This window comes from Cladophialophora immunda (genome assembly GCF_000835495.1).
Source record: "Cladophialophora immunda strain CBS 83496 unplaced genomic scaffold supercont1.2, whole genome shotgun sequence".
NCBI classification, from domain to species: Eukaryota; Fungi; Ascomycota; class Eurotiomycetes; order Chaetothyriales; family Herpotrichiellaceae; genus Cladophialophora; species Cladophialophora immunda.
This window is the reverse complement of record NW_015622542.1, coordinates 2,356,890-2,374,529: the sequence shown is the minus strand read 5'-3', so window position 1 is coordinate 2,374,529 and position 17,640 is coordinate 2,356,890. Positions and strand designations below refer to the sequence as shown.

Below are 17,640 nucleotides of genomic sequence, written 5' to 3'. Positions count from 1 at the left end.
AAGCTGAACAGCAAACCCACAGGCCTCATCCGGTGAAATTACCATTCCTCTGGAAGCCCTGTACAGTAATAATGTAGCCTCACAGTAGGAAAGGGTACCATATGTCTCAAGCAACGACAGTTCCTGCGTTTTTAGAGAAGACAGCATCCGTAAAGTGCTAATATGCAAATCCCAGGTCGACACGAACTTATACAAAAGATCCTTCGAAGCCGCATATGAGAAATGTGATCCTGCTTTCACTGAGTTTCTTCCGGTAAGCATTTGAAAGTTTATATCGTGTTTCAAAAGCGCAAGTTGATATAACAAATACGACGTCCGCAGGGTCCCTTGGTTAGATTCATATGATCTGACTTGCTGATTGATCCTCTGTTAGTGCGCCTGCAGTTTTCGTCGTGAAGAAAACTTACAGCCGGGACAAAATCAAGCTTTCGAAGTTGTGACGGTCGACCGTACGCAATTGCGACTTCACTGTCGCCTGTTAGTTGATGCAGATCTGCTTCTTCTTCGAGGAGCTTACCATTCCAGACGGAAGACAGTACAATACAAGGTCCAATCGATCTGCTGGGAACGTAGGGGTGATGAGAGCTCCCATCGCAGATCAGTGCAGAGCCTACAGGCATAGCCCAGAAGACGCCACACATTTCCTGCCAATGGATCTAGCAGTAGATAGAGACTGAGCAGAAGGGTCAGTCGGAGCCCCGTTTCACCGGGCTGCTGACTCAACCGACGGAATGCGTCCGAGTCGGCCATTGCTGTTCGAAGATATGCGGCAGAGATCCCAGCCAGTCGAGAGTCCCGTTTACTTCGCAGCCTGGTCGATATGGCAAGGATTAGCAGTACCAGAATGCGTTCATCACCTGTTGGAGGAGCATGTTCGATATTCTGAGCAATTGCCAACATCGAGGCCATGGTCTGGTCTCCAAGTACAGGGAATAGCCGTTCGATGCTATTGCGATATGTTTCAACAAGTTTTTTTGCAGTTCTGCCAGTTGGGAGGCCTTGAGTCGACGAGGCCGTTTCTATATCATTCAATTCATCATAGTCTTCGATGGACTCGTCGTGGTTGGTTTCCTGAGTAGAAACATCTTCCAGTGCCGTCTTCAAATGATAGATTGGGCTTGAAGAACCGAGGAACGTCGTGTCTGCTGCATGATCCCCTCCAAGTTTCCCAAAGGATATCAGGAAACCACGTGATTCATGTTCAGAGATATTTGCAGTTGGTACTGCTTCTGTTCCAACCAGAGAAGGATTGAAGGACTCCGAAGCAGCGTTGTGGGAGATTTTTCCGAGCAGCTCATCAAGTCTCTGCTTCAGCGCAAAGAGATACGGCCGGGGAATCTCTTTCGACAAGAGAGGGTCGATGATTCGACATTGCTTGCCTGTTTTTACACAGTAGCCACAAGAGGGAAAAACCCTGTCACACCTTATTCGTCGCCGTCGACAGTCGAGACAAGAGGGAAGTAGATTCATGGCCTCCTCAACATAGCCCGAGTCAGGAATGTGCAACTGCTCACAACCGCGCACCCTTTCAGGGGTTGAGACTGGGTTTTGGAGACTCGCCGGCGAGTCTGGCGACAGCAATCGTAGATGCTCTTGGCTAAAGGAATTTGGCAACTCGCCTGCTGTGAGCGTATGAGGCTGGCCCTGAAACCCCCAACTACCAAATGAATTGAAGACATCAGGGGTCAATTCGAACCAACTATTTGTTAGCTCGTCTTCCTCCTGCATATGTGATGGCTTGCGGACAAATGTCTGAATGTCTGTCTGCGACGACGTTTGTGACTGCTCCTTTTCGACGGGCGCAGAGCGAGCCAAATTATCTTCGAGAAAGATAATGTTACGTAACATCCCTAGGAGATCGGGATCTGAACGTTCAAACGAGCCAGTTGAGTGAGCCCGTAGTACACGCGCTTGAAGACTCTCAAATAAGTCTGTAGTGTGCTTTGCTTTCGGCCAGAGTTCGCATATGATCGGAAAGACATCAGAAATCAGGCCGAGTACCTCTAGCGTCTGCTGGAACTCGACGTTGTGGGTCGACGAAAATACCTTGGGGTGCGACATAATGTTATACAAGAGAATAATTCCTGCTTCGAAACAGTTGTGGAGGCCGTGAAACGGGAATTTGAGAAGGCCGTGTCGAGCAGTATGACAGTACGCTGACACCAGATGGGCGGCAGCGGTGATGCAATACTTTATGGACACCAAATCTGGGGCTGAATTGGCAGGACAAGGCCGGTGTAGGATCAACATATTATACCACGGCCCGTAGTCAAACCAGTCTGGTGCTAGTTCCTCCTCTGACAGCGCATTGCGTCTCAACGATAAAATCCGCCCAGCAGTCCGGGTCATCCATTCTTGGTAGTCAGCTTGCGAAGTGACTGGGCGATAGAATTGCTTGGAGCTGATCTCGGATTGAAGTTTGCGGTGATGGATCGCATTCACAAATTGCACCCTCGATTTACGGGTCATATGTCTCTCCCTGGTCACGGTATGTTCATACACAGAGGGGAGAGCGACGTTGATGTGTTCATCAGCGATCACAAACGGGCGTCGAGTGGAGGCGTTGACCGATCTTTCCATTGCGTACACCTGTCGTTGATTTAGCTTGATTTTGCATTTGAGGGGCCCAAAAGTGTCCTAACCTGCCAGAATATTCGTCGGCGAAAATCTGAACTCTCAGCATCCATCTGCATTTCTGGATGCTCAGTGTGGAGTCCCAGTTCAACGGCCATTCTCATTGCTTCTGCAACTAGATGTTCTAGTTTTCCAATGTGAGGAAGAACATATGCCAGTTGGGCAGTGAGCAGAAGGCTCTGCAATGAGGGAATACTGCTTGTCGTGCAATTGAAATGATTTGTAGCTTCCTGACGTAGTGAATCTGCAAGAGACATGGGTTTTCGAAGATCTTCAAATCTCGATGACATGGTGCTTATGGCAAAGATCATCAATATCACAAATACCTCATGGTCGTCTTGCACTCGGCCTGAATACACTCTGTGGTAGATTTGACGCAAATCGCGCTCTAGAAAGATAGGATGGTAGGGAAGGATCTTCTCGACATAGACATTCAAGAGCATCTCTGCCACAGCGCGGGGAATTGTGTTCAAACCTCTGCTAGAAGTGCAGACGTAAAATGGGTCATCGTCGTTGCCATCGCTTTGGAGGGTAGGCTTCGGAAGTTCCGACTCTGCAAGCAGGACGTCTTGGTACACAAGTCCGGTTTCGTGTCGAAGAGCTTGTCGACAAGCATACATCATACATTTTCCAGATGCTTTCAAAACATGTTCCTCAACCGTACCAGCAGGAGATGAGGCAGCCTCCGGAATAACATCGACCTCACACGAGTGATGTGCCGATACATCATTCTGAGAGATGCCAAGTGCTTGCTCAAGTCGAGCCACTGAATCCTCAAGGTATGAGACGAGACTGTACCCGTGGTCAGCAGGATGGACTAGCACCGGCCTCTGACTAACCTCGACTGACCTTCTTGGAACTCCCACCTCTGAATGTCGATTAACGGAGAAGCACTCTAAACCCGCCTCCTGGCAACTACTACACGACGGATACTTGGCATCACAACGCTTCTTCCGCCGAGAGCAGCGTGCACAGGAAAATATCGTTCTTCGTCGCATCTGGCTGGTTCTGGTTCTCAGATGCCTGCAGAATTGACATTCGCTAACGGTCGCTGTGCTGCGCCGGCGGAACAAGAGGACGCGGTTGATCGAAACCCTAGTGGCCTGGGGCCTTTGGATACCACTCAGGATTACATATATCGGCCTTCTGTCTTGCCCCGCTTGCGGTATCTTCAGGCTGCTGCTGTTGTAGGCGGAATTGTTATGAAAGAAAGTGTTGATGGCCAGAGAGGTTCACATCCAAGGGCAACGACTCGAGCGAGCTGTTGGACCAACCATAGCTAAGTAGAGCCCTTATCTTGGGAGTACCGAGTAGAGGAGGGTCCACTGATAACAGGCGCTGGGGCCTCTGGTACATGATGGACTTGTATGTTTCCGGGCCATTGCTCGAGGGAGTTGTTTGACGAATCATATCCAGGTTGGGTTTCTCCGCATATCCACAGATAGCATGGTCTCGACACGTGTGTGAATTCGGCTGTACTTCAATTGCTGAGCCGCGGGTAAATTGATGCATTCTAGAACCCAGAATCTGGCTTCATGGCCCCTCTAAACAGCCCCCGCAGGGGCTGTAGACCAGATCAGAGACCGCGAGCGATTATGTACACTCTATATCAACAACTGTGCTAATTATATCAAGTGCAATCAAATGGTCAGGAGAGGAAAAGCTGTTGCTCGATGCGATGGAGGTATCGGATGGAACGGCTATGGATTGGCTGATTCAATATATTGCCCTCTTCGATAGATTTATTTTAGTTTTTGGTTCACTCTCTACGCTCAAGGGAAATTGGTAAAAGCTCCCTTGGGCTTAGTGCCCCCGCGCGACACGCCCTTAAAGCCTCTGGGCATTCTCAGCCTGACACAAGGACCAGAAAATGTTGTTAATTTTAGATTCCTGTTGTTGAACAAGGAATGGCCATGTCGCCGACGACAGCAGTTTTACTATAACTACACAAGATACTACAATGTTGGCAGATTGTTGGGTTATAGAGGCAGTCATATCTAGTACAATTGACTCCGCAGAGACTCCTGAGATAGCTGGATGACAGTCAGATACACCAGGAAACCACCAGGTTTGGATTATATCTATTACTGAGCCCTGGTTTAGGCTTATATTAGGCTGTCTATGAGTTGATCTTCCGTTCCTTAATAAAAAAGGCGAGAACGAAGGCAAGAGCTAGAGCCACCGAGATGGTGTCGAAGGCGGTTATGGCGGCTAACCTGTAACAGTTGAGCACAGTTTCTGCCAATTGCGGCTCCAGCTGGTTGATATATTCGAGGCTTTCTCTCACACGTCTTTCAAGATCGCCGGCCTGGTTGCTGTCGCCGAAACTATCTAACAGTCTTGTCTTGAGGCTTTGTTGGAAAACAGCCGACAGGATACTAATCCCAAAAGACGATCCAAGCGAGCGGAAAAGATATGAACACGCAGTCACCACGGCCATTTCTTCCTTGGGCGTGTTGGCAAGGAGGCCGACGAGTGTGGTCGTAGTGCCTCAAATAACGTTAGCAACAAGACCAGTGGCAGAGTCCTTGGGTGATTTTCGCTGCACTCACCTGCTCCCTGGCCAATGGAGACGAGTATTTGTCCTATTATGGTTCCGACCATGGAGGCAGCCATATATTGAGGCTTCCAGGCCAGCGCTGTCACAAACACGACAGGACAGAGAAGGCAAAGGCAATAACATGTGATAGCAGCCTTATAATAATGCCCGGTTCTCTTGATAATCAAGCCGCTACCAAGAGACCCCAACACAGCCGACACCGATCCGGGAATTAACAACATTCCCGCCTGAACAGGAGACAATTCGTAAACAGCTTGATACAGCAGTGGCAACAGAAACAAGGCAGCCATGTACCCCGCTGTGCTGAAAAAGTTGCATGCGTAACACGCAAACAATGAGCGATCGAAAATGATATGTCCAGGAGCGAATGGGTGGGCAGCGTACTTCGACTCGACAAGCATGAAGAGAGCGAAGAGGACAGGACTCGCGCTCACAGGCAGAATGGTATGGAGCTTGTTCCATCCCTCATTGCTGCCGTTGTCGAGCCCGATGAGGAGACAGCAGACCGCAGCGATTAGCGTCAAAGCGCCGACGAAGTCGACACACCGTAACTTCTGGGCCCAGCGGTCTGAATTGACTGCTGGCACATCCAGGACGATGTAAACAACCAAGAATGCTAGGATGCACAATGGTATTTGACCCAAGAAAGACCTTAGGGGGCACTATGCTTAGCTCGGCGCCAACCAAATCACAGGAATGATGAAGAGATTCATCGACTTACCACCTCCATCCTACAGAGTTCACAAGAAAACCGCCCAGAGGCGACCCGGTCGAAGTCCCCGCCGCGAATATCAGGTTTAGATAGCCTTGCCAGATGCCCCGTTCTCGCAGCGGCACAAAGTCGCTCACGATGATACTCACAACACTGCTCATCCCTCCGCCGCCGATTCCAGCAATGGCTCTGGCACCCACGAGCTGCGGCATGCTCTGTGCTATCCCGCAGCCCAATGAACCGAACATGAATATCATATACGAGGAGAGAAGGCACTCCTTACGTCCGAAAATGTCACTCAGCTTACCGTACAATGGCTGAAAGCTCGTCAGAGTCAGGAAGTAGCTGTCGTGGCTGTTAGCTCTCTGCGCTCCCTCGATCGGAACACATCGAACTTACGCCGTCGCAATCCATCCTGTGCTGTTCAGTGCTTTCAGGTCGCTGCCAATTTTCGGATACGTTGCAACAATAAGAAGCTGGTCAATGGCACACAGGAAGACTTAGGAGTTCATTCAGTTTCTTGAGCTCGGTACGCACATGACCGGGACTTCTGCGTGTCTTACCCCAATGGCAAGAGCTGGCAGCAAAAGTGGAAGCTTCTTCTGGAAATCAGCTGGTATGTCTGCGAGTTGACCGGGAAAAGTTGGTGCAACATCGATAGAACCGTCGTCCCCCAATACTTTGTTCATTGTTACGCTTGGGGTTTTCATGTTGGGTTTCACTTGATTAACATCGGCAACCGGTGACCCCAGTAATTGCGTGGTCTCCGTTACCACATGTGCTTCGCTGCTTGTCACTCTGGCCGACATGGTTATGGTTGTTGCAATATCAGAACAGAGTTCACAACTTTATTTTCTACTCTAGTGGGCCAAATCGTTTTATATGCACGTCACCTGCGTTTCAAACTTACCCATATGAACTTCCGTCGGCTTTGATGTGTACTAGTGCGAGAGTAATTGTGATGGACTCAATCGCCTCGACGGGCTCAGCTGCGATCGGGTACAATCCGCGACTAGCCATGGCGGGTATGGATCCACCACTTCTTGACTGTCGGCTTTAGGCGCGTTGGTGTGGGGAAGGCTTGCGCGATAAGGCACAAGATACGGAGTACCGAGATGGCGTCGTAGTTGCAGAGAGGACGAGACCTCCCATCCCACACAACCTCCGCCGTTCGTCGGCCAGACAGCGCCCGATGTCCCTCCGCTTTGGCACAAACCTAATTCAAGCTGCGGAGCGAGCACTGACGCGATAACAGAATCTAGGGTCGGTCGAAGCAGAGGAGCGTGCGTGAGAGCAGTGGGTGTGAAAAAGCTTTCACGCCACTTGCACTCATTTCAGACTCTACGATTTCAACATGTTCGGAATACCGTCCGGAAGTCCGGCCTTGACTATATAATTTCTTGATAGTGAAGAGGCGATTTGGACATGTTGTAGCGTTCTGACTCTGTTAATTCGCTCGTTCCTCAGGCTTTTAGTCGCATTCTCCAACCTTCAAAATGGTCAAGCCCCTTGAAATCGGGATCTTCATCCCTATCGGCAACGATGGCTGGCTCATCTCGACAAATGCGCCACATTACAAGCCGACCTACGAGCTCAATCGCGATGTCGTGCTCAAAGCGGAGAGCTATGGCTTCGACTTCGCGCTGTCGATGATCAAACTCCGTGGCTACGGTGGCGTTACCGAGCATTGGGATTATAACCTGGAGTCATTCACGTTGATGGCAGGCATTGCACCTCTCACCAAGCGAATCAAGTTGTTTGCCTCGAGCGCCATTCTGACCCTACCCCCTGCGATCGTCGCTCGTATGGCCGTCACCATCGAGAACATGTGTCCAGGCCGATTTGGTGTCAATATTGTCACCGGTTGGCAAGCCGCCGAGTACGAGCAGATGGGCTTGTGGCCAGGCAATGAGTATTTTGGGTACCGTTATGACTACGCCGAGGAGTACGTCAAAGTGATGCAGGAGCTGTGGGAGAAGGGCAGCTCCGATTTGAAGGGCAAATACTTCACAATGAACGACTGCAGACTGCTCCCAAAGCCATCCACCAAAATTCCAATCATTGCAGCCGGGCAAAGTGACCGGGGAACTAAGTTTGCCAGCGAGTTTGCTGATTACAACTTCACGATCGCCGTTGGAATCAATACACCTACAGCTTTTCGCGAGTCAAATCAGCGATTGGTGGATGCGGCGAAGGCGACTGGCCGGGACGTTGGCTCCATGGTAAGCTTTGCCCTATTGTGGGCATTCCCATATCTTGCAGCGTGTTTCTATCCCAGCATGAGTAACTCACGAGGCTTTGTCGAAACGCTTCTGTCCCCAGTCTATCCCAGTGTACCGGTAGCTGACGAGTTTATCTAGATCCTTATGATGGTGATTGCCGATGAGACCAACGAGAAGGCACAGTCCAAATGGGATCACTATTGCGCCGGAACCGACGAGGGTGCGCTAGAATGGGCTGCCAAGCAGATGGCGCGCGACGAGAAGGCGGATGCACGCTCGACGGCTGGCATTATTGTTTCATCAACCGGCCATAAGGTAAACACGAAACAAGGTGTGTTGGTCGGCTCGTATGAGGTTGTAGCCAGTCAGCTCGACGAGATTTCTGAGGTTGAGGGTGTCAAAGGCGTCATGTTGATTTTCGATGAGTTCTTGCAAGGCCTGGACAACTTCGCAAAGTACATCCAACCTCGCATGAAGTCGCGCGCGAAGGTGAACGGGGTGAGTGAGACTTCGTGAGCACTAGATTGGAAGAAAATCAACAATCACCCACTGTGAGGACGTTGCAACACTTGTTCCACATCAAAATTCAGGATATTGTTGCTCCAGAGCATAAGTCATCATCGTCCTCATAATGTAGGCCAAATCTCAAGACGTGCAAAACCTTGACTATCTCACAACAATAAATGATTCTCTACAACGCAACACCAGGAAGGAGGGAGAAAGGAAAAGGGAAGGCGTGAAATACCGCCGAATCAAGAAAGTAATCGTCCTGGTAGCTCTGCTCACCAGGTACACGGGGAGCCCAATTCCCTCAGCGTTGATGGTTCCATCCCAATAGGAGTGCGATTCCTGGACCGCATCTGCGGAAGCAAACGCTTGGAATTCTTTGACTTGGATGCGTGGTGAATATTACTAGATTGCTCAATTCGGGCAGAGCATTGAGCAACTCCGAGATATTGGCCAAGATAGGCCGATTTTGTAGAATGCCAACACTATTGGCTGCCTACTCTTATCAGTGCTACGGTTCGCTTCTCGTCCTGGACCTGTATTCCCGTTTGACGAAATCTATCAAAGACATTCGACTCGCAAGTGGAGACTTGGACATTTCAGTTGCGCTTAATATTATACACGCAATTGGTTGACCCAGTATTGTTTTTGGCGTATCATTGTCATCAGCAGGGATGTCGGTCCTTAGCGACGGCTATCTTCGTTTTCTTGAGATGGTGTGTACAAGTATGCGTGTGCAGAAAGAAATCCTACTATCACTGGGCTTTAAGCGTTCCGTAGAGTTCAACTGGTCGAACTCCTAATTGTGATCCTCACCCCACTGCTGCTTTATCCCGACGCTTTGATGCCACTAATCACGCGTTTAAGTGCGGGTCACCCTAGAATACTTGATAACCGCGAGACTTTAAAGGCGATGGAGATAAAGGGAGCGAGTCTAGAACCCTCTGACATGACTGTTGTCAGTGATCTAGACATTGATACGGAGAGCGATTTATAGATAATAGCCAGGATCTTTCAACATCTCCTTGCTGTTGTCACAGTTCTGAACAACATCCTTGGTGAACAATCAGTGCTGAGCATCTTCATTTGCGAAATGGGTCCCGAAAACTGGAAGTCTCATCTTCGTTGGCATAGGTGTGTACACACCTCACACCCACGTTTTATTGGATCGAGAGAAGCTGACGTCTGTTGAATGCAGTCCATTTGTCCAGAATACCTTCGCTTCCCTATGCTTGGGTCTAACAGCTGGAATTTATGTTGCGCTTGCATCTCTCGGAGCAGGCGGTGGTCGACCTGAGTCTCAGCACATGATTGACATTGCACAGGCTAGCCTTGATGGCTCTGCTTTTCTTGTCGGTCTCTTTGCCGGAGTCCTCCTAAACCGGCTGGGTCCCGCAGTCTGTATATCTGTAAGTCATTCATTCCACCGAAACAACACTGCTAACGGAAGAAGGTCGGTGCAATGGGATATCCCATCTACGTTGGTGGATAGTAAGCCTCAGCCCTCCGCTTGAAATAAAATTGAGACCAGAAACTCACCAGTGGGTAGCTGGTATTTTGGAGAGAATGGCAGACTTGTTTTTCCCATCGCAGGAGCCGTCATCCTCGGTATGACGGCCAACCTCATCAACGCCGCCGTCGGCTACATCGCCATTTCCTACTCTGAGGAGCGTTACAAGGGATTCTACGTTTGCGTGAGTGAAAACCTTGCTCTGTTCAACACGGCGAGATACTCATCTACAAAATTAGTGGATGCAAGTCATAATCTATACGTGCAGCATGGTCGCATCCATCATTCCTCTTGCGATCGATGCCAATGATCCAAGTGCGGATCGCGTTCCGACCGCGGTCTACGGAACTTTTGTTGCGTTGATGTGCTGCGCCGTTATCCTTGGAGTTTTTGTTCTGCCAGCAGAGAAGATCAAGCGAAGTGACGGGACCGATATTGCCAGAATTCCCCCCATGACTTTTATGGCAGCTATCCGAGGAAGTATCAAATGTTTCAAGGACTGGAGACTCCTCCTTCTTGTTCCTGGCATGATGTCCTCCGAGATCCACCTTGTCTACCTTGGTGTTGCGAATGGTACTTTCAACATCTCATGATGGTGAAGGATTCTGCTGACGACAATAGGTTGGCAAAACAACAGCCGTGTCCGCGCCCTGGATAGCTTTGTCGCTCTCTTCCTCTCGATCCCTATCAATCTATTCCTCTCCTGGCTCTTGGACAACAAGCGCTGGACGCGTAAAACTCGCGCCTTTGTTGGCACAGGCTTCGTCGGCATCTTTCTGCTCGGGTCTTTCATTGCGGAGATGGTGATTGTCAGCAAGTGGCACCGTCACGGCGTGGCTCCACAGTTGGACTGGGACAGCGACGGCTTCGCCGGTCAGCTCATCCTCTTCATTATCGCCTGGAATGCCGGTGGCCTAGTTCTCAATCTAGTGACATGGTATCTCGGAGCTATGAGCAATGATCCTCTCCTATGTGCAAACTACACTGGACTCCTCCGATGCTTGATTTCTGCAGGTCAAGGTATGATGTTCGGCATAGACGCATCGGCTGTTCCATTTGTAAATGAAGCCGGGGCTATGTTTGGGATGTTTGCTATGTCTATTCTTGGGATGTTGGCCTTTGCCACCTTCTGCCTCGAGGAGACCAGATATTTTAAGGAAGAACACGTGAGTCATTCAAAGAAGGGTTTTGGTTGATTGGAAGCTAATGGAGTCCAGGTCATTGTGCCATTCTATGCTCAAGAGCAGCTCCATGGAGAGGAACCGCCAACGGTTGAAGTTGTTCAGCCAGATGATTATACCTATAACTACCCTAAGGGGGCTACATCCTAGGGTAAATATAGCCTAGGGAAGTAGGGCGCTACGAGGAAGGCATCACGACGGGCTGAGTGACGCGGAGGCCCTGAGCCCGGCGCCCACATAGTGACGAGGCGGTGCAATGGCCTACATATCCTCGTCGCTGCCAACAGGCAGAACTCATAATTTCCTATCTATACAAAGTTATCAACGAGGAGTTGATGCAAAGCGGGTGCAATTTATTAGCAATAGTACTCCATTCTACTATACAGGCTCCCAAATAGAAAACTTGGGACGGTGGGACGCTTGTGGAGGGGTTGAGACTTGTCTACCGCACAAAAAATGGGTACAAAGGCTTCAAAGAACTTGATAAAGAGCACGCTTTCTCGAGGCCTATGCAAGCGATATCATTGACATCTTCGGCGAGCGAGATCTCTGCCCAACCTGTTCATTGGCCAAAACTCCCACGGGTACACCACCACCAACCCTATCTCCACGAGCACTTTTCTAGTCTTGCAATCTCTCGACGAAATTTATGACAAACCAAAAGAGAGAGCGAGAAAGAGAGATAGGGTCTCCCCGGCATTCTAATCTGGCGGTCCCGAAAACATGTCACGGGGACTACGACAATCATAAAATCGAACCCGAAAACTTGGTCAAAGGATCTCACAGGGGTTTGATTAACTCTCCAAACGGGAAAGGCTGTGATATTGCGCCATTCTATGGTGAGGGGGGGGAAAGTATAAAAAAGCTGACAGTCCCACATATCGGAAATCTTCAAGTATTGCACAAAAGGCGCGCTTTTAATCTTCCCGTTGTTCACGATAGAGCATCCGCAAGAGATTTTTTGTACTACTGATTATCTTCGGTCACTCTACAAATATCCCGTACAAGTCGGAGAAACCATTCCACCCAGTTGCACTGTTGCACCACTTTCCACACCAGATGTAATGCAACACACACACACACACACACACACCACCAACAAGCTTGTTTCCCAGCCCATTCACGGACTTAAGGAAATCCGAAGCATGGCTTCCTCTCCGTCTCTTGACTTATTCCTCTCCGCCGTCGCGAGCCGCATCTCCTGCTATGCCCTGACCAAACACTCCCCAATTCCGGACTCTGAAATCCACTCCATCGTGCAGTTCGCGATCAACCATACTCCGTCGACGTTCAACGTCCAGTCGGCGCGTGCAGTGGTGCTTTTGCACGCCGAGCACGAGAAACTCTGGGATATTGGCGACGCGAGTCTTCGTGTCGCGCTGCCCGAACAGGCGTACCAGAGCCTGGCGCCGAAAGTGCTGGGGTTTAAAGCCGGCTATGGGACAGTGTTGTGGTTCGAAGACGAAGAGGCCATGGATAAGTTGAAGGAGAAGAGTGCCGGAATTCAGCATCTCATGGATGATTGTACGCGGTTCTCTCCTCTCCTCCTGCCTCCCCAATGGCCGCGCCGTTTTGTTCGATAAACTGACTTGGGATCCGTGTTTAAACCTAGGGTCACTCCATTCTTCGGGCATGCACCAATTCGTCGTATGGACCGCCCTGGAGCTGAAAGGCCTGGGGTGTAATCTGCAACACTACAATTTCATGCCCGACTTCTCAACCCAGGTGGCGCGTGAATGGAAGCTGCCCGACAGCTGGAAATTGCAGAGCCAATTGGTTTTCGGCGCCCCTAAGGATGGTCACCTGGTGAGAAGCAGAGAGAGGACCTATCTGCCTCTGGAGGAAAGAGTGAAGATCTTTGTCTGAGAGAGAGAGAGAGAGAGAGAGAGAGAGAGAGAGAGAGAGAGAGAGAGAGAGCATGAACAGTAGATAGGAGGGACTTGTCTGGAATTTCAGAGCATAAAATGAGAAATGGGTATTCCATCGAACGCTGTGCGGCGAGGAAAGTTGCAAGTTATATTTGAAATGGTATGATATCGTGATTACTTGGGGTGCTCCGCATATACCGGGAAATCTCGTTACAAAATAGACAACAATCCTGTGCTTTGGATACAGATAGACGGACATATTCGTCCGATATTTACTCTTCAGCACTCGTGGCGGTTCTACTTCTTCTCGAACGCCCTCACGGCGTTAACTAAATGACCTATTCGCGTACCCACCCACGACGCATATGCCGGAATGCCTCGAGGAAGGCTAGCCCGGCGCGACCCTGAGAAGTTGCTCAGTGAATGAGTCGACGCACACTCTATTTCGTCGACACATCCCTTCTTTCATGTCGGGTCGGTAGAAACACGCAGTTTGAGGGGCTCCACGCCCGATGCGTTCTTGCTTGGTAGCGTACCAATTAGGAATTTGCATGCTACAGGTGTCTGGGATTGAACTGGGAGGATTCTATTACGATATTACTATATTCTAATAATAATACATCAGATACAGTACAAATACAGGCAGATGATGCCGCCTCAGATCACTATTTCTATGCTACCCGTGCCGTGCCCGTCGCTACGCTACGCTGCCAATGCTAGGCTGGACAACAATCCTTGTTGCCATTTTGGCCCTGTCCCCTGTCCCCTCCTCCGTGCTCCTTGGTCAAAAGAGATGGAAAACAAAGAGATAAATCCCGTCTAAGGGCAGTTGCATGATCCGCAACCCAGGAACACAAAGCGTGTCACGCCAGGGCAAGCGCCCGCAATATTCGGCTCTGCCTCACGGCCCACCAGATGTGGAATCCACCGTCCGCCGAGACGGGCGTGTCCACGACGAAGCAGTCGCTCCAGCTCGCCCCGGCGTCGGCAGTGGCGGTGCCGTCGCCGAGGGTATCGGCCAAGGGCCCAAAGGAGTCCATGTAGAACATTCTGATCGGCTGGGTCTCGTCGAGGACGTGGACCACGATCGTCACGGCCGCGAACATGAGGAGGGCAACGAACGCCAGGACCGTCATGCCGATGGCGCGCCCGGGCATCTTGTGACTCCTGGCCCTTTCGGGGCCGGGGATGGCGTCGTAGCGGAGGTCTCGGCTGCGGGGTCCCGCGCGGTCCATGGTCAGGGCCTGCAGGAGCTCGGACGGGTGGCGAAGGACTTCCAGGACCCAGCGCGAGGAGAACAGGAGGACGATGAGTCCGTACAGCAGGCCGACTCCGCCGACCACAATCTCGGCGAGGACCATGTAGGTCATCATGTTCGGGTCGATATCCTTGTCGCCCGCCGCGTCGCTGGAGAGCAGACACGATTTCGGATACGGCATTCGCTCCAGCCCGTCTGAGCCGGGGACGGTGTTGTTCGCCCACAGGTATTTCGAGTTGCAGCCGACCACATTGGGGAGAGGCTGCGTGAACGCGGCGCACGACTTCATGTTGCGGCCGGTCTTGTAGCCCAGCAGGCACGGGCAGTTTCCGCCGCTGACCGCAAATTCCTGGTAGGACGTGTCCTTGTTGTGGAGGAAGGACAGGAGCCCGAGGACCAGGCTCGCGTAGATGGCGCAGAGATCCACCAGAATGAGCAGGTACAGGATCCGGGGCATGGCGCGAGTGCCCAGGTATGTCTGCACGGATGTAAACATGATCACAATGCTGATGATGCCCGGGTATGTGTGCCCCTTTTCTCCCATTGTGATTTGGATCAGAACCGCGAGCAACGCACCGGCCCGGATAGTCGACCACCCCAGTCCTATAATGCTAGTGATCAAAGCGCAACGACCTAGGCCGCCGTACTTGTTGGTTTCGTCTAGCGACGAGATGGTGGTGCTGCTGCTTGAGCTCAAACCTCGCTGGTGGAGGGGTAGATACCCTTTCGGGTCTGTAGGTGGGTAGAAAGGGATCCCCGTTTCGCTGTTGCTGGAGCGTCGCACCTTTGGCTCCCACGACTTGTATGACGCTTGAACTCCTAGAAATCCGAGAACGATGGAAAGTGTGACACTTGCCAGGACCCAAGGCCATGGGGTTGGATGGTTGATCCAGTCTGAATGTAGGTCTGATGTGTGATCCTGATCGAGGAAACCGTGCAAGACTGCCTGGGAGGTGCCTGATGCGGTAGCCATCTTGGTCGATCTTCCAGCGCGTTGTATTGGGATCGTGCACCTCAAGTCTCTGTGTCAGGATACACCCTAATTCTGAGGCGATGACTTGAAGGTAGTGCCGATGATGAATTTGAAAAAGCAGAGCTCTCCTCTATATATCTTTGAGAACCTCCAGCGTCAATCAGGCTGTAGGCGCCAATTATTGATTGCACACGGTCAGAAAGCGAGGGGGCCAGAATAAAGCCAAACCCCGAGTGCGCCTTGCTGAAGAGCAACAAGAGCCATATAGGGTTTCAGCTGCATTGGGCAAGCGTTCGCTTTGGAGGAATGAATCATCCCGAGAAGTCCAAGAGTCCGGAGGCTCATCCGCGATTCTTGCTGCAAGGGGGCCATTTGGCGACCCTTACGGACATCAGACAGACCACGACTTGCCCGGCGTGGAAAGGGCCCTCGAGTCGCTCTCCTGCAGGCCACATGCCTCTTCACGGCCCAATACGAAGCTCTCTCGCAGTCATTGCCAGTTTGTGCAAGCGAGTTCGCTATGGCCAATGGGAGACAATTCTGGTGTCCAGCCTGACCCCGTATATGCAGCCACTTCCGTCTTGGAGCTGAAATATTGAGAGTTTTGGCAAAGTTCGGCAATCTGCCTTGGGCATATCATTGGCAGTTCCTTGGAGCTAGACGACGTGAGGTCCAACATCTCCCCGGCTGTCACGCATTCGGCCGTTTGTCATAGAATGAGAAGCGGACTGTGTCTGTGAATTCGGATTTTGAGGGACATAGCGTTGTAGCAGCTGATTCATGCAGATGCACTCTTGGACCCGGACCTACCTATCGAGGCATGAGCGCCGTGGATACGAATGTTTACTTTTCGCCCGTATTGATGACGAGTGATGAGAGCATTCAATCACGAAAGCAGAGAATGAGCAACTGGTGGTAAGAAGCACTCGAGTCTCAGCTTGCTCACCCCGAATCGGGACAAGGCCGATGCCGCTCTATGCAGTGCTCTGCTCGCCCGAGTCGAGCTCAGTGGTCAATTGCGTACCCCAAAAGCAGCGCCTCTGAATTTACACATTAGGACTAGCACGGTATTTCTCTCCTAAACTGGTCCAGCCAGGGAATGGCACTCCGACCATCTGCCATCTCACATGGCATTGCCCATGTTCGGCGTACACTTGGTTTATGGACAGTTGAACACACAGTCCCTGATCTATGCAATGTTAGAATCCTGAGCTGATTTCGAACTTTAGAAGGCACAATGGCGAACAACAGTCTCAACAACTCTGCTCTCTGGTTTCGCCAATTTGGCGAACCGCTCCAGGCGCTGACTTTCGAAACAGCCGAGTTAAACAGACGCCCAATGTCAAAATTACGGGTTCGCATGTCAGCTGCGCCCATCAACCCATCTGATCTGATCCCAATAACAGGATCTTATCGCCATAGTGTGACTCCGCCACGAGTTGCCGGCTATGAGGGGGTGGGAACAGTGATTGAGGCAGATGAAGAGGCCGCAGAACTTATTGGGCGTCGGGTACTCCCTTTGCGTGGCCCTGGGACCTGGCAAACCTATGTCGATTGCGATCCCAGTTGGGCGGTTCCAGTCCCAGATGATATAGATGACGCACTGGCTGCGCGGAGCTATATCAACCCCCTTTCAGCATATCTGATGTTGAAGAGATGGCCAGTCAAAGGGAAACGGGTCCTTCTGACAGGAGCAGGTTCGGCTTGTGCTGGTCTTCTTGCTCAATGGGCATATGATGCGGGAGCAACTGAACTTGTGGGCGTATACCGTTCGCCTGAACGTGTTGCCTCTTTGACCCGGCTCGGGGTAAAGCCGATTAGCATAAGATCAGTCGCAGAGGGTCACGCAGTGGAAGAAGCAGACGTTGTTTTCGATGCGGTCGGCGGCGTGATAGGAACATCTATACTGGCCGGGATGAGCCCAGAAGGAGATTTTATATCCTACGGGCTTCTGTCAGGAGAGCCATTGCAAGCCACAGCCAACGGTGTTCAAGCACGACGCTTTCATCTGCGGGATTGCCTAGAAACCACTACACCGGCCGAATGGCAACAGTGGTTCTGCGAGTTGTGGCCTCTTCTTAGACGAGCGGAACTCCCAGACACCACCTCTTTCCCTCTTGAAGCATGGCGGGAGGCTCTATCGCTCTTTAGTGTGCCAGGCCGGTTGTCGAAGCCGGTCCTCACGATGGGATAAAGTGATGATGGACGGCCGCCA

The 17,640-nt window shown here is 51.2% G+C and overlaps 4 protein-coding genes across 4 annotated transcripts; 3 read left to right on the top strand and 1 right to left on the bottom strand.

Annotated features, from left to right (window-relative positions):
* Positions 1-337: 337 nt before the first annotated feature.
* Positions 338-6,926, bottom strand: PV07_03122 (uncharacterized protein; the record flags this gene model as incomplete). The annotated part of the gene is made up of 10 exons (XM_016389789.1): positions 338-346; positions 408-468; positions 518-2,589; positions 2,643-3,426; positions 4,851-5,124; positions 5,187-5,845; positions 5,916-6,251; positions 6,306-6,382; positions 6,470-6,704; positions 6,817-6,926. 10 exons carry the CDS (start codon positions 6,924-6,926, stop codon positions 338-340), a joined length of 4,617 nt encoding a protein of 1,538 aa, XP_016251691.1.
* A 476-nt stretch (positions 6,927-7,402) lies between these two features.
* Positions 7,403-11,476, top strand: PV07_03121 (pyrimidine utilization protein A; the record flags this gene model as incomplete). The annotated part of the gene is made up of 8 exons (XM_016389788.1): positions 7,403-8,128; positions 8,267-8,626; positions 9,961-10,044; positions 10,089-10,126; positions 10,185-10,329; positions 10,385-10,718; positions 10,767-11,311; positions 11,363-11,476. The coding sequence occupies 8 exons, from the start codon at positions 7,403-7,405 to the stop codon at positions 11,474-11,476; spliced, it is 2,346 nt and encodes a 781-aa protein (XP_016251690.1).
* A 948-nt stretch (positions 11,477-12,424) lies between these two features.
* On the top strand, positions 12,425-13,192 carry PV07_03120 (uncharacterized protein; the record flags this gene model as incomplete). Its single annotated transcript, XM_016389787.1, has 2 exons — positions 12,425-12,850; positions 12,939-13,192. Exons 1-2 carry the CDS (start codon positions 12,472-12,474, stop codon positions 13,190-13,192), a joined length of 633 nt encoding a protein of 210 aa, XP_016251689.1. The 5' UTR covers positions 12,425-12,471.
* A 3,470-nt stretch (positions 13,193-16,662) lies between these two features.
* On the top strand, positions 16,663-17,619 carry PV07_03119 (uncharacterized protein; the record flags this gene model as incomplete). Its single annotated transcript, XM_016389786.1, has 1 exon — positions 16,663-17,619. One exon carries the CDS (start codon positions 16,663-16,665, stop codon positions 17,617-17,619), a length of 957 nt encoding a protein of 318 aa, XP_016251688.1.
* Between the last annotated feature and the right edge of the window lie 21 nt (positions 17,620-17,640).